General features: G+C 39.6%; 1 protein-coding gene across 1 annotated transcript in view; it reads right to left on the reverse strand.

The window, feature by feature from the left end:
• Nucleotides 1-924: 924 nt before the first annotated feature.
• DCHS2 (dachsous cadherin-related 2) overlaps nt 925-26,192 on the reverse strand; it is a 186,410-nt gene continuing 161,142 nt past the window's right edge. Inside the window, exons 15-20 of the mRNA XM_028521730.2 lie at nt 21,906-22,117; nt 19,753-19,904; nt 11,723-11,853; nt 9,344-9,630; nt 8,301-8,433; nt 925-6,050 (exon numbers count right to left, since the gene is read on the reverse strand). Coding sequence (XP_028377531.1) covers nt 3,427-6,050; nt 8,301-8,433; nt 9,344-9,630; nt 11,723-11,853; nt 19,753-19,904; nt 21,906-22,117 — 3,539 coding nt within the window. The 3' untranslated portion in view covers nt 925-3,426. The remainder of the gene's footprint in view (nt 6,051-8,300; nt 8,434-9,343; nt 9,631-11,722; nt 11,854-19,752; nt 19,905-21,905; nt 22,118-26,192) is intronic.

A 26,192-nucleotide genomic window follows, 5' to 3' on the forward strand; every position in this document is an offset into this window, starting at 1 on the left:
GGAGCAATGGAGATAAGAGACTTGAAAGGAACAGAAAGGAAGGAGGAGAAAAAAAATTCCTAAAAAAACGATTTCTCAACAAGACGAACCTATAATGGGAAAATGACTCAGCAAAATCTTTACATTTATTATTGTAAAATTATTTTTTTCACAAGTCCTTACCCTTTTCCCTCCTTGCATTTCTCTATGACTGCCCTAACCTGTTCCTTTTCAGATTTAACCCTCTATTTTCTCTTCTCTCGTCTTCTTCCAACTCTACAAAGGGTGAAAGCTGCCTCCATTCAGTGACTCACACGGGAATGTGGTTTTGGTCATAAGCACAACTTCTCACAACTTCACTGATCGGTGTCGCTCCTGAATAGAATGATTTTCCATAGTAACTCTCCTCAGCTATGACCACACAGATGGCTCTATACTTTTAGGCTCAATGAAAACACACTGTGAAAATAAACCCAATGAGCTCATCCATAATAATCATGTGCAAATCCACTAACCATATTCACTCCATATACTTCATTGCTTTGAAGTAAATGATCATCTTAGATCCTTTTAGTTATGTCTTAGTGTTTTTTTTTTAGTTTAAGTTAAAAAATGTGTAAAGTGGTGAAACAAAACAAATGTAACAAAACATGTTAGGATGTAATAAGTTTCAAATTAGTAATGAACTTTCATCACTGTAACTTCTGGAAGACACTGACCTTGGAGGGAAAGGTGCTGGGAAACACACCCCTCCTGCATCAGCTGGACCTTTACGATAGACTAAGGGTGGATACATGCAGGCAGCCAGTAGTTTACAGGGCCTTTTAATATTTTCAAAGAACAGTTAAATGATCCAGTCCCCGAAGATACAGCATTTTTCCCCTCCTCTGCCCAGGAATCTGTTTTGGAAGCCAATTCAATGATTACTACTAGGACATGGAATTTTGATATCCATTTGGTACTGATTTACACCAGTATTTTTAAGGCTGCCAACAAGAAAGTCCAGAATTTCAGGCAGCCAAAATTCCACAAGAGACAACTGTCTTTTATTTTATAGCTTATGAGTTTGGGGCTTAATATGATTTTCCACTAACAAGTTCTGTACCCCCTCCAGAGCGCTAAAGCCAGTGTGTAGATCAGCAAAGTAACACAGAACATATGAGGCAAGTTAATATTAGACGTGAAGGAAAACTATACAAATTATATTGTTTATTTAGGGAAAAAAACCACTCCAGTTGAAAGGGCTGACATATGATTTATTGCGAACACTTAACCAGCATGTTTACATTTTTTACTCTTAACCCCACTTGCAGCATTTGTTTGGTGGTGGTGTGGCATCCGATATAGCATTAATAAAGTCATCAATTAAAAAATCCACTAGTTATTGGTAAGGAATGGCTCTAAATACTTCACGTCTTCTGTTTTTATTAAATGTCTTTTAAAAATGCAGAATCATGTCCAGAAGGAATAATAAATCACAGACAAATAACTTAAGGAAGAGTAGATGGACAACTCTTTTTGGGCATAAGTAAATAAAGAACCTGTTTAATTGAAAACAATAAGATGTTCTTGGTTCCTAGAAATAATTCTGTTGCAAAACAAGCATCCATATATAATTAGAAAAAATCAGTATAAAATTCCTTTGTAGGCTCAATGTAATCTTTTGAAGGAAGTCAAAGAGAATAAATATTGGAAGAAAATAATTATTTTTTTAGGAAAACCAAGAAGACTTTCCCAGATGCTATGAAGAAAAGGAGAGACACGCATTGTCCTTTAATATTTGTTTCATGCCTAAGTGACAGTTCTCTAGGATCCGAGGCTTGACCAAAAACCTTTATGTTTCCTATAAGTTCCAATGTGGCTTTATACACTGGTTCTCAATTTAAGAGTCAGCAGAGATATATAATTGAGCAAATCAGCATAAAAAGCCTTAGAATAATTTACCTACAAAATTAGATGCCAAATACAGCACCCTGCAATGTTTTTCAGTAAAGAGAAACGAGTTATCTCACATAATCTTACAGATGAGGCCTATTGAAAAAAAAATAAGGGAAATATCTCTATAGTGGACACCCACCCCACTAACCACCAAGAAAACCATACCAGATGCCCTTGAGGATCTTAAACTCTTATTTCAAAGACAGGCCACATTGCCTACCATGGATGACTCCCCGCCATCATCATCAGGAGGTGCTCTGCTTTCCTGGGATGGGTCAGAATTTTGGATGAATTCCCAGGCTGACCAGAGAGGAGAATATAGCATGAAATGTGAGTACCACACGACACCACTATATTTCTGAAACCGTAGCCGTACAAAACAGAATGATTTTAACCATGTTGCCGAACTGCTCCATCTAACATCAGTTAAAGCTGAACAGGAACAAATGGAAAAAAGACTTCTGACATCCATTTTCAGCTTTTATAGTAGAAATATTTATATAAAAAAAACTTCATTTAAAAATATATTGCTAAATTACTCTATAAAATTATTATTAGCTAATAACAATTTTATCTACACAAACATTTAGAACTGACATTGAGTGGATAAATTATTTCTCACCAAAAGTTACTATATCTAGAAGAAAATAAAATGAAAAAAATCTACAAATCACTTCAAACTTTACTGTCTGTACCCGTACAATGTTATAAGACAGAATATTGAAAGAAGAAAAATCATTATTCTGTTTCTAAAGATGATCAAGGAAACCTGTCTTAGGTGACAGCCAACCACACACTTATTGCTTTTACCAACCCCTGGCCCTCTGTCAAAAACAGACATTTCTGCTTCATTTAATTGAGAATAATTTGTTTTGGCACAGAGTTACAACAAATTTCATTCTTAATTTCTGATTAAATTTCCAAAAGACACTACATTAAAATTCAAATTATGGCCAAACCCCACAAGCATGGCCAATGGTGAAAGTGAAGAACCACATCTCTAAACATGTCAGATCTACAGAAAATTGCTTTACTTTAAAACGTAAGATTAGCCTTCCAAATTTCTCCTCTGTTACTTTCTGTTCTACACTCATTCCTTATTCCGTCTTCACTAGTTTGTTTTAGATATAGCAGTGCAATCAGCGGTAATGTGACTGAGTGGACTTCACCTGTACTTTATTTCCATTTATTTTCACATAAACACGTTGGCAGTCACTGTGTCCTTTGGAAATCTAATCACACAGGAAACCAGGTATGACAGAATATACACTACTTAACATATACAAACGAGTCCTGAGAGCAAACCATAATGGTTAAAAGAGGGGGTAACGTCTCATTAAGGCTGACATCTGAGAAAGTTAAATGAGGAGGTTCTAAAAACCCTGACTAAATCATATCACTCACTTGTAGATAGAATTAACTCAGTCTTGACGAGAGGAGCTTGCTTAAGAATGTTCTGTTGAATAATTCATGACCAGTGGTGAGCAGGTGCTTGACATCACAATGGTTTTATATTTGAACTTCATCTTCTGCTTTAAGTTCACGGCATGCATCACTTAGATGGGTTCCTAACGATTCTCCATAGGACAACAGCGGAGTCACGGCAGGGGTCTGTGTCGTCAACAGGGAGAGAGACGGAGAAAAACTGGGAGCCATGGCTCCTGGCAGAGAACTGGGGTGATGGAGAAGTGGGGAGTGCAGGTATTTCTGCAGGACCTGCTCTGGGGTGATGGCTGGCATTCTTGGTGGAACTGCTTTGATTCCAGGTTGGGCAACTGCTGTTATCAAAGGGGGTGGAAAAACGAATGATTTCTTCTGTTTGGGAATTCCAGGTTTATGTACATGTTCGTCCTTTAGTTTTGCGATATCATTAAATACGGAGGCGAGCGGTTGGAACTTGGGTTCCCAACTGAGGAGATAATCCCAGTGATAGGTGCCTCTGACATCATGACCAGAGGTTCTCTGTGTTGAAAGGGCTGTACATCTTGTTTCTGGATCACCCGAAATAAAGACAGGCTCTTTCCTGACCTCAGCCAGGATGCCCACTCTTACCTCTCTTGTCTTCAGTGTCTGGGGTAACACATTATTTTGAATGTAGGCTGGGCCACAGCCTTCTCCTCCATCGCCTTCCTCCAGTGTGTGTCTGGTTTCTGCTGTTTCGACAGTGACCGCCACGTCGGTTTCCCCAGACAAGCAGGAGAGCTGGTCTGAGTCCCTCGGGATTCCTGAGTCCGGTACCCTGGACTCCCGGTCACTCAGAGCTGAGCCAGAGTCCTTTCTGTAAGGGTGCTCGTTTATCCTCTGGATCTCCTTATCTTCTGCACTCTCTCCTTCCACAGAACAGTGGCCACTGGAGTTTGAATGCCTGTACAGATGTACAGCGTCCTTTTCCATGATACTTATTAAACTCAACCATTCTGGCATGGAGTCCACCGGCACCGCCTCCTTACTGCCGTCACTCATTGTCTGGAAGGGCTTGAGCAGGCTGGCGTCCCTGCTCAGTCTTATACTAATATCTAAGGATGATGACGCCTTCTTGTCTTCGTAATTATTGATTGTGTCTTTTTGTTTGTGTCTTAAAATCAGGACAACTAGTGTGAAGATGAGTAACAGGAACACTAAAAAGGAGACTGTGAGGCTGATGGAGAAGCTGCTAGCTGACAAGGCCAAGTGCATTCCTTCTGAAGAAAAAGACACATTCACAAAAACGGTACAAGAGGCAAACTTGGAGTCCTGTTTGGGGCTATGAGCAATTATTTTCATTTCAATGGTGTCTTCTTTGCTGATATGACTTCTTATTAGGGGAAGGGCTCTGGTCAAATAAATATTTCCATTACTCTTATTTATGGAAAAGAAGAGAGATGGAGCTTCAAGGGAGTAAAGAATGACGCCATCGATACCGGCATCTGCATCTGATGCCTCTACTCTGCCAATCAACTGTCTTACATTGTTTTCTGGGAGGTTGAAAAAGTATTGATCTTGAGTGAAAATGGGTTCAAATTCATCTATCCCTTCAATATCCACCCAAACCACTAAAGAGGCTGCTGAATCACCTCTGTCTTTTGCCTGAACGGTGAGGCAATATTTATTGTCATTTTCATAGTCAAGGGTCTCTTTAACATGAATGTCCCCTGTTAGAGGGTCAATGAGGAAGGGATTGTGGTCACGAGACACCCCATGTGTGAGAGAACAGGGAGACAAAATAGAATAGGTCAATTCTCCATAAGGACCTGTGTCAAAATCCAAAGCATTTATAGAACATACAGTAGAGAAGACAGGCAGATTTTCAGGAACAACACAGTTCACGCTTGGGAACATGAAATGAGGTTCATGGTCATTGTCATCTAGGACACCAACAAACACAACTGCAAAAGAAAAATGTTTCTTTTCTTCATCTGAAGCTTGGATAGTTAAAGTGAATTTTATCGTTTCTTCATAATCCAAAGGTTTAGTCAAATAAAGAATGCCAGTTCTTTCTTCTAAGCGAAAATGTCCTTTCTCGTTTCCAGAAATGATGTGGTAGACGATTTCTGCATGTAAACCCACATCACGGTCGCTGGCGGAGACCACAGTGATGTGACTCCCCAGAGGGGTACTTTCCTTGACGTGGGCATGATATTTCAGACTGCCGAATTCAGGTGGATTGTCATTGACATCAAGCACTTCTATGGACACGATGGCTGTGGTACTCAGCGGAGGGCAGCCGTGGTCAGATGCCAGAATGACCAGCTTATGACTGGCAGCTGCTTCTCTGTCCAGCCTGTGAAGCAGCACCAGATAACCAACTTGCTTCTCAGCATATTCTGAGCGAATGAGACTAGTTTCCATGTGGAAATTGTTCTGTGAATTACCACCGATGATGGAATATTCAACACGTGTGTTTTCAGGGGTCCAGTCATGGTCAGTGGTTGAAAAGGTGACGAGCGTGCCTCCAATTTGAGCATCTTCACTCAAGCTAAGATTGTAATATTCTACTGCAAATTCAGGGGCATAATTGTTCACATCTTGTATTTCTATCTCCACTAAGGTAAGAGCGCTCAGGCCAGGAATTCCACCATCACTGGCTTCAACAAGAAATTGAACTGTTGACTGTTTATCCAGAAGTAATATAGGATTGTTAGTAAATATCGTGCCTGCAAAACAAGATGTAGCATCTCAAAGTTGTGAAATTACATTTTCATAATCCATTTAGTTAGCAAATATTTATCAAATATTTACCAATTATTTACTTATTTGTTATATTTATTACTTGTTACAACCAAGATTAACTCCAAATAGAAAATTAAAATGTATACTTTTGTAACTCTTAAGAGTCACACATAAGCCCTGGCTAATGTGGTTCAGTGGATTGAGTGTTGGCCTGAGAACCAAAGGGTCTCCGGTTCAATTCCCATTCAGGCCACATGCCTGGGTTGTGGGGCCAAGTCCCCAGTTTGGGGTGTGCAAGAGGCAACCACACATCCATGTTTCTCTCCCTCTCTTTCTTCCTCCCTCCCCCTCTCTCTGAAAATAAATAAAATCTTAAAAAAATAAAAGCTTAAAAAAGCCATACAGAATATTCATGATATTCACTCTATTAAATATGTGTGATGCTTGCAGATGATTTTGCTATAATTTCTCTTAATTTTCTTTTTGTATAGTAAGTTGCTCCATTGCTATTTTTTAAAGAAAATGTATTCTTATTTGAAAAATATATATCCCATTCTACTACCCATAGACACATGTGTAGAGACATTCCAGCATTTGTACATTTATTCTGGAAACATTGGTTGACACAATTATAACAAAATGAAAGCTGTAAACATGATAATGCACAGTTATGACTATTGCTTAATATAGAGATGTCATTCTTAAAGTTCTTGGTTAATTCAGCATATGGATTTCCCCTTGCTGATGAAATATATTTAATATAGTAATATTTAATATTGTTTTAAATATAGAAATATGTAATTTTCACAGCTCTATATTCAACAACATTTTTCTAAGAGAAATATGTTTTTCTAAGTGTGGTCACTGAAGAAGAATACAAGATGCTGTCACTTATATGCCACATTTCAGGTGGAGTCCCACCGTGAACAGCACCGAGCTGATACCAGCTAATGTTTCAAAGATGACCTAACTGATACCTCACTGCACAGTCTGTCGCCAGCACATGTCCAGCAAAGGGACCGCCTCCTACTGTCCACACTGTGATCTGCTGTGGCCAGGGAAGCAGTTGTCATCCTTTGGGGACAACTATAGATATTAAATCTATTTCTATATTAAAGTAAAAATAAGTAAATACATAGTAAGGGGTGTGTATGAGAGAGAGAGAGAGAGAGAGAGAGAGAGAGAGAAGGAGAGAGGGAGGGAGGAGAAGGTAGGCCAAACTGCTCACACGTTTACATCCACACAGCAGCCATGCATCCATATGTGTGACAACAGCATCTACTTCTCCCCAGTACATTCCACGGGTGATTCTGTGCTGGTGATTTGTGACTGAATTCTCCTTTCAAATAGTCCTTAGGTTAAATTTTTAAAAATGGAGGTATAATTGACACATAAGTCTAGTCAATATCCACCATCCCGAGGGTCATTTAAAAATCAGCCCTCGCTTGGGAAGTGATGCATCAGTGGGCATAGGTGGGGACCACACACTGTGCTGTGTCCAGGTCGCTCTTGTCTGTGGTGTGCCCTGTTAGCAACAGTGCTTTGTTAACTGTTTGTCTTCATCAGATTTAGCTTTAATGTCTACTCACTGTTCAGCTTTCTCTGCATAGTGCTGAACTGTTCTAATCTGAAATCACTTGCCTGAATGCATTTCACAGCCACAAATGTCTTGCTCTAATGAAAACACAAAGAGCTTTGGAAGGCATCAAATAAACCAGAACACCGCAATGTGTTTTACTTAGTAAAGATGCCCAAATAATTTTCTTCTTTTTGTTTTGGTCCTTATTGAATGTATGATGCTATTACTGAACTTTTCGTACTGGGCTTCAGTAGAAGCTTCCAAACTCCAGTAACAAGAAGTCCTCCAAACTAAATTAATATGCTCAACTTTCAACTTTATTTGCTCCGTTTGAGGCCTGGGATGACTACCTGAACTGTGCTTGTTTGGATTGATGGACTGTTCACTATATGGGGCCTCTGAACTCCTGAGCCACTGCCAGCATTTAATCAGTTCCTGTTGCTTTCCAGCCACAGAGATGCCAGAGAAGAGAAACAGCACTGGGACTTGGTACCACAGCGTTTGACACAAGGAGAAATAACATGGCGGCATCTATAATACCAGGGGTAGGGGTATTTGAGGAGCATATAATAAACAATCATTTGAAAAGGATTATTTCAGGTTTCCATCCTATAACTCAAACCTACAAACACTGAAACCCCCATAAATAACTCACCATTCATAGGATCAATTGAGAATTCCTTAGAAGATGAAAGGATTCTGTAAGAAATGTACTCGTTGCTTTCTAAGTCAGTGGCCACTACTGTTAGCACAGAGCCCCCGGCAGCCACCGATTCTGGAATGGTGACCTGCAGGACAGAGAGAGAGAAGTGGACTTTGTGCTTAAAGGCTATCAGTATTTTGATGGGTGGGCACAAAACATGAGACCATTTTGTTTATTTTGCTTATGAAAAATACACAGTGAACTTGGCTTTATTAGGCATGTTCATATAGAGAGCTGACATATTAAGAAGATTATATAGTGGTCCAAGATTTCAGAAAAAAAATTTTAAAAATTAATTGCTTCAATTTTTGTTACAAAAAACTTCCTCTAAATTGTCTGTGTGGTAGCAGATAGTTAATACATTCACCAATATACATTATTATTTATTTACATTCTGTCATTTAGCAAGCCTTCATAGAAGATCATTCCTTAGGTTACTCTCCCTTTTGTGTTTACACAGAAACTTTGCATGAGTTACATTCAAGAGTCCTACAGCCCATTTCCAAGTACTTAGTTGAATGTTAGCATTGTTTTTACTTCTATCAACATAAAAACTAAAGTTTCCATGTTATATACTCTTGTTCACACTTTGTCTCTTCAAAATATTAATCAATATTCCAAAATATTCTAAAAATATACCTAGGAAAGGAAATGCTTTCCCAGATCTGATAATCCAGACACCTTATTGTTTCATCTGTGACTCTGAAAATAAGAAGCAAGTTCCAATTGCTATGAACAACTGGACTCCCATCCCTGAAAACTGGAAGAACGATGACACAGTTTCCCATGATGACATATGATCCACACTAAAGAAACTGCATAGAATGCTATGTTCGATGTCACATGTACTCCTATCCTCCATGATATTAGATGTAAAACCCTCAGCATCAACGTACGCACTCCACACAGTGACCGCCGTGTGTCTAAATTAGTCTGCCCACAATGGCAGGCTTTCTCGCTTGGGCCGTGTCTCAGCATCTCTTTGAGCTGTTTACCTGGTAGGAATCCTGAGAAAATACTGGTGGATTATCGTTGACGTCCAACACACGGACGACGAGCACTCCCTCTGTGTGGTGCACTGAATCAGAAATTTGGATAAGCAGCTCATACTCAGTAGCTTCTTCAAAATCCAGCGTTTTCACCAGCACCACTACTCCAGTGTTCTGATCAATAGCAAACTTGGTCCCAGGATTACTCTCTTTCGCGAAACTGAAGATGAAAGCTGAATTCAGATCCACATCGTGAACTGATATCCGAGTCACAACTACACCAGGCAAAGAATCTGAAATGATCATGACCAATGTCAGTCTCCATTAAAATTCATCCTTTGAAATACTTTTCTTTAATAGTTCAATCCAAACATTTAAAAAAAAATTGAAGCCCAACATGATTTGCTGTTTCTTGGCATCACGTCTCACTCAAAGCTCATTATAAACCAAACAAAAACTTTGAAGAATTTATAAGCCCAATAAAAGTGAAAGTTTACCACTGAGTAGGGAATTGAGGAGGTAGGGTATATTCAATTTTTATATTACATTTTTCATCGTATGTTTACAACGCAATTCCAGGACCAAGAAACATTCTGAGCCACTTATTTGTGCTCTATATTTTCTGTATCTAAATCATATATTCATAGGGGATATGAGTAATGAGAAGGCTATTACTCAAAACATTAATACAAACAAACGATTTTGAAAAGTAGGGAAGATGGAAATGAATGTGCTTGGATACTGAAGTTAGAAATAGATACAATACTTGGCGCCTTGTGCTTATCTTGCAAAATGATTTCTTTTGGATTGACACACACATTGCTTCCTTCCCTTAAAATATGACTCTCAAAGTTATCAATGCTATAGAAAAACTATACATTGTGCCAGTTATGAAAACAACATTTTTAATGTTATTAGCCCCCAAATCACAAAATAGATGACACACTAAATGCCTCACACACTGTATGTTTTCTGTAGCCTAAACTGCCATGGAAGGGACTTTGTTTTTAAGCTTATAGGCATGGCACAGGTAGAAAGAAGATGCCAGGGTATTGAGAATAATTCCATGGTACATAAGACTCATAATTTCACATTTCAAGCTTGAACATTCTTGATGTGTGCCAACCACGCCTTACCCCAATCAATATGTTTGAGTTTATGTTGTTTGTTCTTATGATATATTTGTACTGGGCACCATTGCATTTTGATGTTAATGCATGCACTTTAGTGCTTCAGTAAAAGCACATGAAAATATATCAATCAAAACTGGTAGCAAGCAAAACTGAAGACTTTTTTTATTAATAGAATATTTTGGCATATTTAGGCTATGTGTAGATATCCCTATATATAAAAATTTCTGAAATACATCCCTCTGTGAATGGTGATGGTTATAATTTGTTTAGAAAAGGGACATATAATGATAAGAACATGTTAGGAATAAGTTTGGTATTAAGAGGGAAAGGAGCCCTGGCTGGTGTGGCTCAGCAGACTGAGTGCCAGCCTGCAAACCGAAGGGTCACTGGTTCAATTCCCAGTCAGGGCATGTGCCCAGGTTGTAGGCCAGGTCTCCAGTAGGGGGCATGCAAGAGGCAACCACACATTGCTGTTTTTCTCCCTCTCTTCCCCTTTCTCTAAAAATAAATAAATAAATAGATAAATTTTTAAAAAAGAGTAAAAGGAGAGAGGCAAGTGAGGGACCATATTATTCGCACGTGTAATTATAAAGAGTTAGGTGGGTTTTACCACTGGGGCCATTGAGCACAAGCAACTTTGGGATTCAGGTCCATGGAGTCATCTGGTAATGCAGAGGCCCAAACAATTAAGATTAATCAGCATATCACATAAAATTTGGTATTTGCAGCCTTTACCACTAACGTGGTAACTTTTGTCTGTAGATAATGAAGTTTAGTTTACACTAGGGGAAAAGGATGACCTTGTATGATGCATATCCATTTCCCTTCACTTATTACTTGTCATTAGTATAAGGCAAAGACTGACAAAGCTCACAGTCTAAGATCGCTTCTTCTCAGAGAAGCTTTAGGATGATTATCAGTCAACCAAATGTGCTTCTTCACACAGTAAGTTTCATTCTTATGAAATGTCTGAACACAAAGCAGAACCCATGTGAAATGGTGGTGTGAGCATGGGGAACCACCCTCCTGCTGATCTGAATGCAAATCCCAGCTTTAACATTGAACTTCTTTGACATTTGATTAATTAGCTTTTGACCATCCAGACTTTATTCTGTAAAATGAAGATGAACGCTATCTGTGTTGCATGTTGTTGAGCATTAGTACTCATATTTAATACAGCACCTGGCTGAAAATATGGCAGATAATACCACACAGGTTCATCAAAACCCCTATTCCAAATTGCCACACTTACCTTCTGCAATTTCCACTGCTTCAAGGGGAAGGAAAGCTGGGGCATTGTCATTTACATCAGTCACCTGTATCTTGACCACACTGGTACCAGAAAGCCTGGGCATCCCTTTATCTGTGGCCTGCACAATCAAGCTGGTTTGGAAAAGAATCAAAGAATGTTATCCATCATCCAAAGAATAAGAAAAACCACATAAACATCAAATTTCCAGTTGAAAAATTTTAAAACGAGCTGACTAGCTACATTTATTTCTTCTCCTGGCTTTTTTTCTGAATGGTATCATTTAAAATTTATTTCATAAGAATGGTAACCTGAAATTTATTTACTTATTTTTGACATGTTTAGAGAAGCAAATCCAGTGAGCCACCAGGGGTCATGAGGCATTTATGTCAAAAACAAGGCACCATTTCTAGGAGATTGACCATCAAATTCATTCCCTTCTTACTAAGAACAAACTAAAAGATACAAACTCCATGATCTGTTTTTTGGATAAATAGATCATCTCTATTCTGCCACATATGGCCTGTATATTGCTACATATTTTTATTTTACTGTATCGACAAAAGATTGAGCCACTAAAAGATTACTTTATATTGATCTATTCTTCAGACCCAAATTGCAAAACAATAAAAATTATAGAATTGAGAGAAGAAATTGCCATGCTTAATACACATACAAAAAACACATGATTGGCTAGGACTATAAAGTAGACATAAAAGTCCAGGATCTGAAAGAATTCACATGCAGTGAATCAATCTCTCTTGGATGGTGGTACAACTAGCTCCCCCAGCAACCAAGTTAGAAACGTTATTAGTGTTTTCAACTTCTCCTGTTCTGTCACCACCCTTGCAACACCCGACTATTTACGAGTCTCACAGACTTTGCCTCCTGAGTATCACTTAAAATCTCATTCATTTCTGCCTTCAGAGCTTCAGGAAGGCTGATCAACCATCCTGCTTGACCGAGGACTAGAGCGTTTCCTGGGACATAAGACTTTCAGAATTTTTGAAAGCTAGAACAGTCCTAACCAAACCAGAACAAGTTGGTTCTGTAGCCTCATCATTTTTACCTGGAATGGTGTATATTCATTATGACCTTTCTCACTCGGAGTGCTTGTTTACTCACCAATCTCTCTCTGCAAGTCCTATCTACTCCTATCCAACCCCCATGTTGCAACTCAGTTCTCTATTTAAGAACTTGCGTTGAACATGTGCACATGACTTTCTATGATCTGGCTTCTGCCTGGATCCCAGCCCCTACACGCTCCTGGTCTCTCAAAGCTCACACATTCAGTAAGCTTTCCCTGACCTCTCATTTGACTTGGATGTCTATTCTCTGTCCCATAGCACCCTGTACATTGTTCTGCCATAACATTCATCAGCCTTTGTTCTTAATGATTTATTAGTCAGTCTCTTCTATGAGCTCTTAGAGGGCTGGTGGACTACCTTATCCATTTTTCTTTAATATATGTTGAGTACTGGCTTCTCAAGATTTGTTCAGGATTACAAATGTAATATATCACAGAGCCAGGATTCAAGCCCAGCTCTCGGTTGCCTGGAAAGCTCGTGCTCCCCTATGTACTTGATCCTCCTTCAACCTGCCTCTCGTCCTATGTATATAGCACCCCTTAATGCATAATCACCAGCTTATTTTTCACTTTCCTCTAAAGACTGGGAGGTCCAGGAGGCTAGCTGAGGGATAAAGTGAGTTGTCAGTCTGAAATGATCTTTATTTCAGAGGTGGTATTACTCTTAGCCAGCTCTTGATGCTACCATTTAAGAAACTGAGTCTTGGAAGTTGACATACTTTTTCTTTCTTTTCCATTGTTAGCATATCTGATAAGTCTTCTTTCTTTCCAACTTTAAATTTAAAAATGATGTAAAATAAGCATCAACTCTTTCTTGGTTTAAATTCCACTTAATAGTATATGGTTACTCTTTATCTAGCATTCACGAAGTACATAGGCTGCCTTCAACACTATCAATGTTGGGACATCAGTACAATAACTTGAGTTTCACACTTCTGGAGCCCAGGACTAATTCCATGTGGAAAGTTTGTTTTGTTAGTATGAACATAAGTCAGGTACATATGGAAATACTTTACTAAAAATAATACATTCATAATGTTCTCTTCCCCTGCTGCCTGCCCTTCCCCAGTGTCATACTAAAGTCTCGGCCAAGATGTCAAAGTTATGTCTTATTCTTCTACTCTAGCCATAACCACCCTTATTTTCACAACATTACAACTTCGGGGGTTCTATGGAATGCCTATGTCAAGTTAAAAAAAAGTGGGTCTTTTTGATATAAAGAAAAATATATGATTCAGTTTCAAAATAAAAGGACAAGGTAAAGATTTCTGAATGGATTAAGAAAACCCCAAATTATAAAGGCAGATCCACTGAGATTCTACACATAACCTCTGCAAGACCTTAAGTTTCTTATGACGGCTCCTGGGCAGTCTTTGTGCAACTGTTGGTTGTAGGCAGCCCACTGGCGCCATGTCTCAGGACTGCTACCCTGATGAATGTCATCAGCAGACACTGTAGATGAGACGGGTCAGACTTAGAACAGGCTCATTGCAGTCCTGAGCAGTTTTCTGCTGCCCTATCCAGGGGAAACTTCTTTTGCCATGTTAAAGTTTAAATGGGGCTTAGACCAGGTAGGATCTTTGCTGATTTCTTTAACAAATACTAAAGAAGTTAGTACAGGACTTTTCAAAACTGTCTCTCAACAGTATCTTAAATATCTACCAACAATGAGGTATCCCTTCTAAAATTCTAACTAAATAAATAAAACAAAGGTATCAGCCACTATCAGAAACACCTATGAAAAGAAGAGCAATGACTTCTGGTTATATCTACACAGTTCTATCTCCTCTTCTCCCTGAGATTCTACTATAATGATAGCAAAAGGATTTAAAATAAGAAATTTGTCCATAGAGCTAAAAAGAAATGGGAGAAGATATTAGTGGGTAGAGTGGGTGAGAAGTGTTAACAAATTCCAGAAAAATGCAAGCAGGTTAAGAAGTAGTTAGTCATGAGCGGGTCAGAGGAAAGTACAGATTAAAATGCATTTGAAGAGACATCAGGATGAGTGAAAAGCAGATTCGCTCCCATTTATCCAAAGAGAAGCTCAAGGCATGGCAAACAGTGAGGTGAGAAAGAGTTAGAAAATAGCTGGAAGATTATTTTAAACTCAAAATACAGAACAATCAAGTCCCCTTGCCTATTGCTCTTCACTGCCAGGCAAAAGAATTCCTGATGATCAAGCGCAGAGTAAGTAATATTAAGGGATTATGCCTGGAGAAATGAAGCCGCTTCAAAGGAAAAAAACTCTCTCTATATTGTCATTTGCATGTCATCCTGGAGAGTGGTCCACTCCCTTTCTGCTCCATCCGAAAGCAGTGTGTTGGTCAGCAAGCTCTTCTGGCCCGCTCAGGTGTCCACAGCCATGGTACTGTCTCTCTTAGAACCAATAGCAACAGGGATCCCCAGGGATCCCCAGTTGCTTACAGAAAGCCTCCAGCATGAAAAACCAGGGCAAAATTGACAAAAGGAAGACATGAACCTCAGAGAAACAGAGAACATGCAAGTACAAAAGAAAATGTAAAAACAATTCTAATTCTAAATAATGTCCTTGAAGAGATATCAGAAGATGATGCGCGCATAAATCAAGAACGAGATGCCACGGAAAAGCTCAAATTCAAGGAAGAACTTTTGGAAATAAAAATATAAACAATATCTGAAAACATTTTTTTTTAACTACAGCAAAAAAGAAAGTTCAGAAGGTTAAAATTAAGGCATTCTCCCTGAAAAATAAAACAAAAATAACCCAACACACAAAACAAGAAATGGAAAGTAGGAAATGAAATATTATTGACAAAAGATGGTTCAGGCCGTCCAACAATTGATTGAATATGGCCCAGGAGAAAAAAAAAGTGCACAAAGTAAGAACAGAAAAGAAAACATAACAAAACAATGACAACAACAAAAACACAAGAGGTGATTATCAATGAAATAATATAAGAAAATAGAAAGATTCCTCTTTCTTAAAAGAGCACACCAAGTACTCAGCACAAGGAAATACCCACATCACAGTATATAATCACAAAATTTCTAAACATTAGGGATAAAGAAAACCACCTGAGAACCCCCACAAAGAAGGAAAAAACCAAATCATTTACAAAACATGCAATCACAATGGCACTCGGCTCCTCAACAGGAACACTCAGTTTTAAAAGGTAACAGAACAATACCTTCAAAATTCTTTAAAAAAAATTAAACTTCCGTACCACCCATTGTATAAATCACATGTGAGAGTAGAATAAAGGCATTTTTAGATCTGCAAGAACTCAGAGAATTTACTTCCCTGGCACTTTTTCCTGGCACTTCTTCCTACTGGAAGAGAACACTGGGAGGGAGGCATGGGGTCTGCAGCATGGGCTCAGCTCAGCAGAGCAGCAAAGCAAGGTGAAGCTTTGCGGAAGGCGTGACAGCCCATGCAGACGGTCGGCGCTAGACCGGGAGGGCAGAGAGCAGCAGGACAGGTCTCTGGGAACAACAGGGACTTGACAGAATATTTGACAGGAGAGGCATCTGGGGTGGGGGGAAAGATGGGTGGGCATGACAGAGCTACTGGGGCACTGACAAGGAATGAAGACCGTGGATGTAGCGACCTGGGTGAGCAAACAGGAAAGATAAACCATTAACTTTGGAACAGGGGGAGGGTAAGAAAGGGAATATGGGTAAGACATGGCTCTGAAGTAAACATTTATAGCATCAGATAATGTGAACACTGACTATTAATAAGATGAAAACCAATGAATGAATATAGAGAGAGAACTGGACATATAAAGGTCAAAATATTAAACGCATATCTATTATAACAGGAAGTTGAGAGATAATGTTTAAAATTATAAATTGAGACATATTGATATTTATAATAATGGAGAAAATCATTTAAAAACGTCAGACTCCAGGTGATGCCACGGTGGCTGCTTTTCATCTCAGTCTGGTGATAGACTCTATGCTGCTTTATTTTAAAAAGCATGTTACTTTGGTAACAATAAAAATCTTGGCCCTGAAGTGTCACAAGGCTCCCAGGACCATCCAATTATCAATCTGAATAGGGATGATCAGTCTCCTAGTCGGTTATTAGTCAAGCAGTGGAAATGCTTTCAAATGATTCAAGTCCCATTTTTGCGCGCTCATTCCTAGCCTTGTGTTAGTTCACAACCACAAGCTGGAACATATGTTATTATTATTATTTTAAATTTCTAAAGTATTTTTGTGCTTTATAAAATACAGGTGTGTACTTCTAAGATGCATTCGCATGATGCAACGGGAAGCCCTACTATGACCACTCACACTGACAACAATCTCGATTCTGTCATTTACTGGCCACGTAATTTTGGCAGACCTGACCTCTTTGAACTTCAGTTTCCTTCTTCTGTAAATCTTAAGTCTGTTATGGGAATTCAACACATAATGCAGGTGCTCCATAAATTACTGTGATTATTAATACACTTCCTGCCACGGATTATAAGTGCACTCAATTTTTGAGTTCCCTGAAAACAAGAACTATTTCATCATGTATCTTTATATCCCAAGCTCGGTAAACAGTTTTTAAAATTCAGAAATACCAGTCAGACAGAACTCAGGGTCTGTTTTATAATTTGTCATCATCTTTCTACTGAGTTTTCTTACATGTGGCTTAACATAAGGACTACAAATTATTTAATTGTTATGTAATGTATTTATATTGAATACAACCATAAGTGACAACATTATTCCCCCCCCTCATTTTATATTGTAAAATAGACGACTAGAATTAAGAATATTTTCCTTAATCAGACAAAATAACAATAGTTCAAAAGTAAAGAAAAATTAAAAGCTAAATGATTCCTTTTCCAAGGCATTCCCTAAAGCTATAGCAGGCTAGGGGGAAATCATCCTATAGTTCCCACTGCCTTACATTAAATGTAAGATGAAGAGGAAGTGAAGCCACAGGAAGAAGGGGAAGATCCCAGCTGGAGACTGTGTGTGTGTGTGTGTGTGTGTGTGTGTGTGTGTGTTGAGTTCAACTTCTCTGGGTCCTCCCAGCCTTGAGTTAAATTCTTCTTGGGGAACAGGGGATGGACACTCTTAAATACTGGAACCGAGTTAAATGTCAGGAACACTGAAACTATGACGCACATAGGAAAAACTGGAAGGAGTTAGATTTAATGCTAATTAGGCCCATTGAATAAGAAGGACACTGTAACCGAACTCTATGATCAGGAAAGGCTTAGTTCCTGGACCACAGCAGACCCTGAATAACCTCTGAATGTGTAATCACTCAGGTGGCGACTAGGCTGAGATTTACCTATAGTCACGTATGGAGAGAGAAAAACAGCTTAGTGCTCAAACTTACTATCGAAACCAAGGGGCAGGGATTGGTTTTACCACACAATCAGTTTTAATACATTGATACAATAAGTGTGATAAAGATTGATGACAAGATGTTATAAAAAATCCAACTAGTTAATACAGGGTAAGGTCTTAAGTTTCTAAAAATACTTTTGAGGTATATTAAACAAAAAGAACGAAACACTTAAAGTTTTACAGTTGGGAAGTTTTTCAGAGGTTAGTGAATCCAATCCTCCCAGCAACAGACCCATTTTAATCAGCTCTCTGCTCACCCACAGGGGTATCCCGCACTCTCCTCATAAAACCCACATGTAGCAGAGCCCAGGGGGCTATTGACACCTGGGTCTTTTGCAGACCTCCCCCCACCCCCACCCACCACCCAAACAGAAGGTCAGCTCTGTGGCGCATGCAGTGGAGACAGTGCGACTCAAACTCCGAATGCCTGGCCGCAAGTCCATGAAGGAACAGTAAATGGGTCTGTGACCCCGAGCAACCCACTGTGCGTCTGTTGACTTCTCAGTGAATAAGAAATTGCCCAACTTGGCCTCCTTGGGAGGTGACTGGGAGGATTAAGGGATGTGCAAGGCCTTTTGGAAGAAGATGCAGAAATAGGACAACAACACGGAGCACATTAAAATAAGAAATAAGAAAGTCAAGCATCTCTTTGACCCCCAGGCTTCTCACACGACCACATCTCCAGAGTCAAACAAGGTTAACAGTTTCTTCCATTTCCTTCCTGAAGTCTTTCTGATTGTGTGGGTGTGCTTTTGATCAAATACTCTGGTGTATGAACACTAGGGTGCTCCTTGTTATTTCGCCCATGTAGTCACACATCCTAGCGCTCTATCCTCATTAGCACATACAGCTATACCTCTTCCTCTTTGAAAATCAGTTTCTTTGTATTCCACAGAAGATTGGGCCCTCATTCTTAAAGCAGACTTCCATTCACAGCCATGTTAGGCTCCCTCGTCTTTTTCTTTTACAGACTGAGTTGCCATAAATGTCTCTGTATGTATGGCTAGAGTTTTGTAGCACTGACATTTTAAGGACCTAGGAGACTTGTAACATTGTTATTCTCCCTTTTATGGAGTTCTGTATAAGGCTGGCATATCTTGGACTCTAGACCAAAAAGAAAATGTTTAATGTTTCATGGGTGCTTTCAATGAGATCATTTCTATTAGAACACAGCTCTGCAACGAGGGTCCTGGTGACAGGGTTACAATTTTGTACACAAAAGGAAAATAAAGACTTAAAAAGAGCAATGTCGTTCAGTCTTCGCTGTTTTCAAAACAATAAGAACAAATGTTTGCAGAGTGCTTGGTGGTTCAATAGACATTTTACAAATACTGATTTTTTTAAAGTCTCCCATTTAGTTCTTAATGGCATCATAAATTCATGAAATCTTAGAACTAGAAAGAACCTTAAAGTTCTAGTCTAATCTCCTTTCCAAAACTTCAGATACTTTCTAAGACTCAGTATGTATCCAAAGGGTGATCATATATTGGATCAAAGGGAAAACACATGTTACAACTAAGTTTATATTAAAGGAAGCCAAACTCAAAGCAACAATAATGTTGTCAGAAACAAAGCAGGTCCCTGATCAAATGGATCTGGGCCTGAGACAAACCTGTAGGAGTCAGTCAACTCGTAATCCAGAATCCCACTTGCTGTTACCATGCCGCTCTGCGCGTCAATCTGGAATGCTGGTCCTTGGTTGCCAGGGAGAATGGAGTACTCGATGAGGCCGTTCAACCCACTGTCCAGGTCAGTAGCAAAAACCTGTGAGGAAGTGACTCTTGCATGAGACAAGGATTTATTCTGCAATGTGAATTTTGTCAGTTTTTCAAGAAATGCATTATGAAAGAATCACAGATTGTCAAATACATTTTAAAAATGATGATCAAAGAAACACCAACAAACTGCTGTATAGGCAACCTGTCCATGTGGTACGGGAAATGTAGTCCAGCCCCTGATTCAGAAAACTGACAGGGAGCAAGGTTGGCACACAGGACCCACACTCACGGATAGGTTCTCCTGTGGGGAATCAGGCCTGCATTGTCCCTAGGCTGCTATGAGGTTTGCTTTTGCTAAATCTCCCTTACCCCAAATTGAAGTAGCAAATGCTTACTGCATACCTTTAAAGTAATTTCCTAAAATCTGAGCTAAACCTCCCAAGTATAGAGTGCAACCAGTTCAACCACTTTTTCCTTTGCATTTGCAAATATCCTTTTGCTTTGTAGTAATTAGCAACATCCTCTCCTTTGTTTTATGTAAAAGGTAGCCATCTAAAGCGAACCTGTGCATAGTAAATGAGGACCATCCTCTATGTAATGTACCCAGGAAAACAATAAAAGCCTGTCCAGGCAGCGGTCGGGGCCCTCTCTCTCACTTAGAGAGCAGTCATGCCGTCCGCTTTTCTCCACAGGACTTCAATAGGCCATGTGAATTTGTTCGTCGCAGTCACAACACACAGACCCCGCAGGCCTGGGTCTGCATCACTACTGAAGCTTACATGTCACTTTACAATAAAGTGGATAGTGGGTAGGAGACAAGTCTGTGTACTCATTCAAAGGATTTCCAAGTAAGTTTCAGTAAGAGTCGCACATGTTTTGAGCTACAATTTTAGGCAAGAGGAAAACATAGTTTAAAAAATCTAGTTTGCTTGAATAGGAAATTTGCAGTACCATATGTGAGTCTAGCACCAGAAAGGGAAAGAAATGATAGAGGAAACCTCCACATAGTGAATGATACCCTGTCATTTGCTTTTTTTTATTTACTGCTTAAAGTATTGCCTGTAAAGGAAGCCATGCTTGATTTTTTTATGTTATATTGAGAGTCTCTTTCTAAAAGGATCTTTAAAAAGATAAAACAAAGTTGATTTAATGCTAACCAATTTACCCCATGATCATTTATATGACAAGTTATCAAAGTAGTGTTGAGGACAAAAGTTATCCGTTGGTCTCCATGGAGATATATTATTTAGTTTGCATTACATTTTGATCACAAAACCATTAGTGAATTCAAGATCTTGTTTATGAATGAGCTGACTGATGAATTTAAATTCTTTAAACTTATTTTTATACTCTGTGCCATCCAGGTGGAGAGACTACCAAGGAGTGTGGGATTGAGAGCTGCAGCCACGCTGCCTGGTGAACAGATTCTCTCCCAGCACCTGCAGGCGAGGCCTGAGAACAGCGCATCCGTTCCCTTCACACACGAAACATCTGCACGTCTCAGGCTCAGACAGCACATCCACGCATCTGTGCCTCAGCTCACGCTCGCCTGGTGGTAGCTCCTCTTGGGAACACCTAAATGCACTTTAGACCTGGTACAAATGTCCTTCTTGTGTGAAGCCCTATGCTTTCCACCAGGAAGAGTTTGTGTCCCCTCCTTTCTCTCAACACATTAAATGCACAGTTGTACTGTGACATTAATTATGTGCATTTAAATTATATACTTACATTTCTGATTTCCCCACTAAATTGTGTGCATTTATAAAACCAGTTGTTTTTGTGCCTTTCTAGATTCCCTGCCAGGGTTCAAGTCCCCAGAGTAGGCAGGTGGGCACAAATTGAATGTAAATGAACAGAGGGAGACAAGAGAACTCAGAAATGCCAAACTTCCTTTAACCCAATGTTTCATTCATCCACCAAACACTGGACATGCCTTGCAAAGATTTAAACTTTAATCTATGTGCCTGAAAAAAGACCTGACACATTTTGATGGACATTGATTCATGATAATCCACATACATGCATGCACAAAACATGCTTCTGTTACCTGTATGATGGGAGCGCTGTGGAACTGGCCTTCAGACACCGGCACTTGGTAAACGCTTTGCCCGAAGTGCGGTAAATTATCATTCACATCTTGTATCAAGACGGCTACTTTGCTGTAGGCCCTGTGCCCACTGCTTTCAGCTAACACAACGATTCGTACTTCTCTTCTGACTTCAAAATCCAGAAACTTGGGTTCTTTCACAGTGAGTTCTCCTATTTTTATTCCCAGGAAGAAAGAAAGACAAGAAGTTGACGTAGTTATTATTGAAAAAGTCTCAAATCACCTTTGTGTTCACATGCTCGCCTGTCCCTCAAAGTCCCCTGTTGGCTGCTCTCCCTCCTCTACTGACTGGGGGCATCGTGAGAAAAGAGGTGAGGGCGCGCGGATGTTTGCACAGAATGTAGGAGGCAAAAAAGCTATAAAATATCTGAAATCCGGACGCTGTCTCTTAAATCCTCTTTCTCCCTATTTGGTCCACCACCATGCCTGGGAAATCTCCCTCTCACGCATCTCTTGAATCCACCTCTCTCCATCTTCACTGCTCTGGCCCTCCTCCAAGCCACTGGCTTTTCCCATCTTGTCCCCTGCATCAGCCACGTACCTGGCCTCCCCACCAATCCAGTTCCCAGTCGGAATTAAATAATAAAAATGACACTGTTCTTGTCCTGGGTAAAATCCTTCCATTGCTTTCCATAGCTATCACAATGCATTTCATCATTTTTTGCCTTTCCCACCTCAGAAGTCCCTTCATGTCCCTCTGCCTTGGACATAACACTCATAAATGTCCTCTCAAAGGCTCATTCCAGAGTTGCTCTGTAGGTTCTCCCATCTGCCACAAACAGTCCATACTTCTGTGCCTCCTGGGAGACCTTTCCAGACCTCCCGCCCCCTACCATCACTGTCTGCCCTCAACAGACTCAACAGACCCCAAACACCGGCTATGCTTTGTTCAATCACTTCAGTCCAGTTACTCCTCATGATTCAGAAGTTCTGCAAGGTGAGGAAGGTTACCTGTCTCTTATACCATCCTATTCCCAGTACTTACCTCAGGGTCTGGCACACATAAGGTACCCAATCACATTTGCCATGCCCTTGTACGAACAGCATAGCCAGGCTAGAGGAAGTAACCCTTGGGGGTTGTGCCATGTTCAAGTTGTTCTCCCAAATTAAGGAAATTCCTCCCATGATATCATTTCTTTTTTTGTTTTCTACTCTATCTTCTCCACCTCCTTTCAGCTGATTTCTTATTGAATTTATTGTTGTTATTCTTTTTATCGTTATGAATTACTTGGCTCTCACTGTCAGAGATTCCATCGAGTAAGGATCTGCTGAATGAACATCGATCTGGAGTTCGAGAAACCTGAAACCAAGCGCAGATCCTAGATCTGGCTACTTAATTTAGGTTGATCACCTGGCTCCACCGCCAGTAACTCTGTGACCTGCAGTCAGTTATTCAGGGTCTCCAGAGCCCAGGCTCCTTTTGGGCAAAGTGGGGATATTCATAATGACTTCATTGGGTCGCTGCGAAAGGTAATACAGTGCATGTTTAGAATGTTTCTTTGAAGTCGCGTGGTGTAGATTCCAGTGCTGTACCTACCTCTCTCTTCCCCTCCATCAGCAGTTGTAGATTTACTATCTTTATATAAGGTCTGTACTTAGAAAGAGAAAATTTAATAGCCGCAGATTGCTGGGAAATTTTACGTTCTGGTGAAGAAGCCTGTTTCTGGATCTGTGGTCTGGAAGTCCCAGTTCTCAGTGCTCTCTCTGAACCAGTCTCCCTGGGCAACCAACCCACCCAGGAGATATTCTCACTCTGGTACGAAGTAAGTTTGGGGGGGATTTTATAGCCTCTGTTCTGCTACTAAGAGAAATTGAATATTTATATTCTATATGAAGAACTCATTATACTACCAAATTTAAAGTTTCATAAAATCACTTTCATTTACTGTCAACAGATTTAATTACCAGTTTAGAACTAAAACCAAATTACTTTTACAAACCACAGTCTGATGTTACCAACACCCCTGACAAAATTTAGGATACGTCTAACTATTGGCAGCTAGAGAATCATGAAGCTGCATGTTGGTGAGCAGGTAATGAAGGAAGCTGGTCTCGAGAAACCTCCATGAAACAAGGGCAGAGCCTGCACCCCCAAACGGCAGAGAAGCCCCAGTCTGAGGTGGGTCCAAAGCTCTCATCTGGAGCTCTGACTCCGCCGAGCAGGGCGCTCAGCTTGCTGTCATGCGCTCTTGCTGCCAGTGAAGGGAAATGCAATGGAAATGCAATACTAAATTGCCAATGTCACTGAGTAGAAAGTGTGCCAATTACAGTGCAGATCAAAGTGGGGTTTTTAATAAAAGGCTTGTGTTTAGGCTTTGATAATTGGAATTTTGAACTTGGAATGGATCTGCAGCTCTAATGCTTTCCTTGCTTGGTTTTTATTTTTGGCATAATAATTGGCATATGCTGTGAAAGTTATGCAAGTGGAAAAGACAATAACCAGTCTGTGAGATAATTCGTGGCTGGCGCACCTACCAGATCCACATTTTGCCTTGGATGATACACACACATTTTTCTCAGAGACATCAAGGGCTCACTGTCACCGGGGAGATGAAAGTACTCCTGGGCTCTGACTGATAGTATGGGCAGAAGACCACGTCTTCCTTAGAGTAAGGAAGGGCCTCCCAGCCCTGAATTCATGTTCATTCTCATATGTTGGAGTGCCAGTTACACAACAACTTGAGAATGAAACTGTAGTAATCTTTTCCTTCTGATGCATGTACACATATTGCTTTTGTCCAAGTTATGAAATACACATCAAAATGAGGTTAAGAGTTTTCAAATGCTAAACGTTTGATAGCATGCTCAGGTTTTTTCAGTCAATTACAAACTGTGCACATGCATCCTGTATACACAGCCAAAGCAGAATGTGATAAATATTTATGCTATCCCAAAGCCTTTAAACTCTCTCCTGCTAAAGCTATATCCTTGAAACATTGAAAGTTTGATCATTTTTGTTTTATGTCAATCGACCAAATAATGAAATGAATACTACCATCTGTTATTGACATACACAGGGTTAGTCAAACTCCAAAATTCATGCTGGCTTAGGCAGTGAATAGTAGATATTTTTAAGCTAAAGTGACAGGATGTTTGGATAAAAAAGTAAACTTTTGGTTTGTGTCTATGGAACACAGAGCAGACTCTGGCACAGATGGACAGAAAACACAGTGCCCATCAGAAATCCATCTAATCATAACTTATTCAACCAGTAACTGATAAAATGGCTTTCTCCCATTTTTTACCACTAAGAAAAGCGACCACAACTTAAACTCCATTGGTTTACCAAAAATACTAGTTTTCTACTTGAACTAGTATACAGTTTGTTAAAGAACATATATTCACAAAATCTTTAGATAGGAGTTTAATGATTGATTGGGCAGAAGTGGCATAAAATATAAATTTGATGTCATACTTAATGATTTTTTAAAATGTTTCATGACTGCAATAGGATAATGTATATATTGAAATTATTTTCATGACAAAACAACTGAAATGCTTAGTAAATTTTGTGTGTGTGTATGTGTGCTGAATTGCATTATTGAGTTGATACAGTAGTAGAGAATCCTCAGAGGACAAAAAATAAATGAAAAGAGTAATCTGGGAAGGTAAGTGAGCACTAATATCCTATTTTTGTTGAAAGGATTTCTGACACAGCTTCTTCCATTGAGACTCATTTCCAATAGCTCCACAAGGCATGGAGAAACAGGGGAGAAGACTGAACCCACAACAGCTGAGGGTCTAATAGGAAAATGAAAATGAAGCTATGAACCCGAAAGCTCCAAATGCACCAAATGAGTGATCAATATTTAAAAGGAAATTAAAAATAGATGCACAGAACCTTGCTCTTTTTGACCTTGGCATTGACTGGCAGGGAGAAAAGAAAGTGTCTGCCAATCATTCATTAGCTTAAGCCTGAATGTATGGTGACCAAACTATTGTAGCTGTGTATTTTTTAAAACCCTCAATAATTAGATTTGAGGTAAGCGTTGCTTGATGATATATCCAGGTGATTTGCAGAAGGGAAAGAAAATCCTGTCTAAAGGGAAGAAATTCAACCCAGGCTTTAAAGATCCTCACAAACAAAACAAAACAAAACAAAAAAACAAAAATGTTTCAAGAACAATGAGCGGTTCATAGTTAAGTACAAAAGACACAGGGAAAAGAGGTGTTGTGAATGAGAGTTAGCAAATCCACAGAGAGCAAAATCATCCTCAAACGCTTCAG

Source organism: Phyllostomus discolor, chromosome 8 (assembly GCF_004126475.2).
Source record: "Phyllostomus discolor isolate MPI-MPIP mPhyDis1 chromosome 8, mPhyDis1.pri.v3, whole genome shotgun sequence".
Lineage (NCBI taxonomy): Eukaryota > Metazoa > Chordata > Mammalia > Chiroptera > Phyllostomidae > Phyllostomus > Phyllostomus discolor.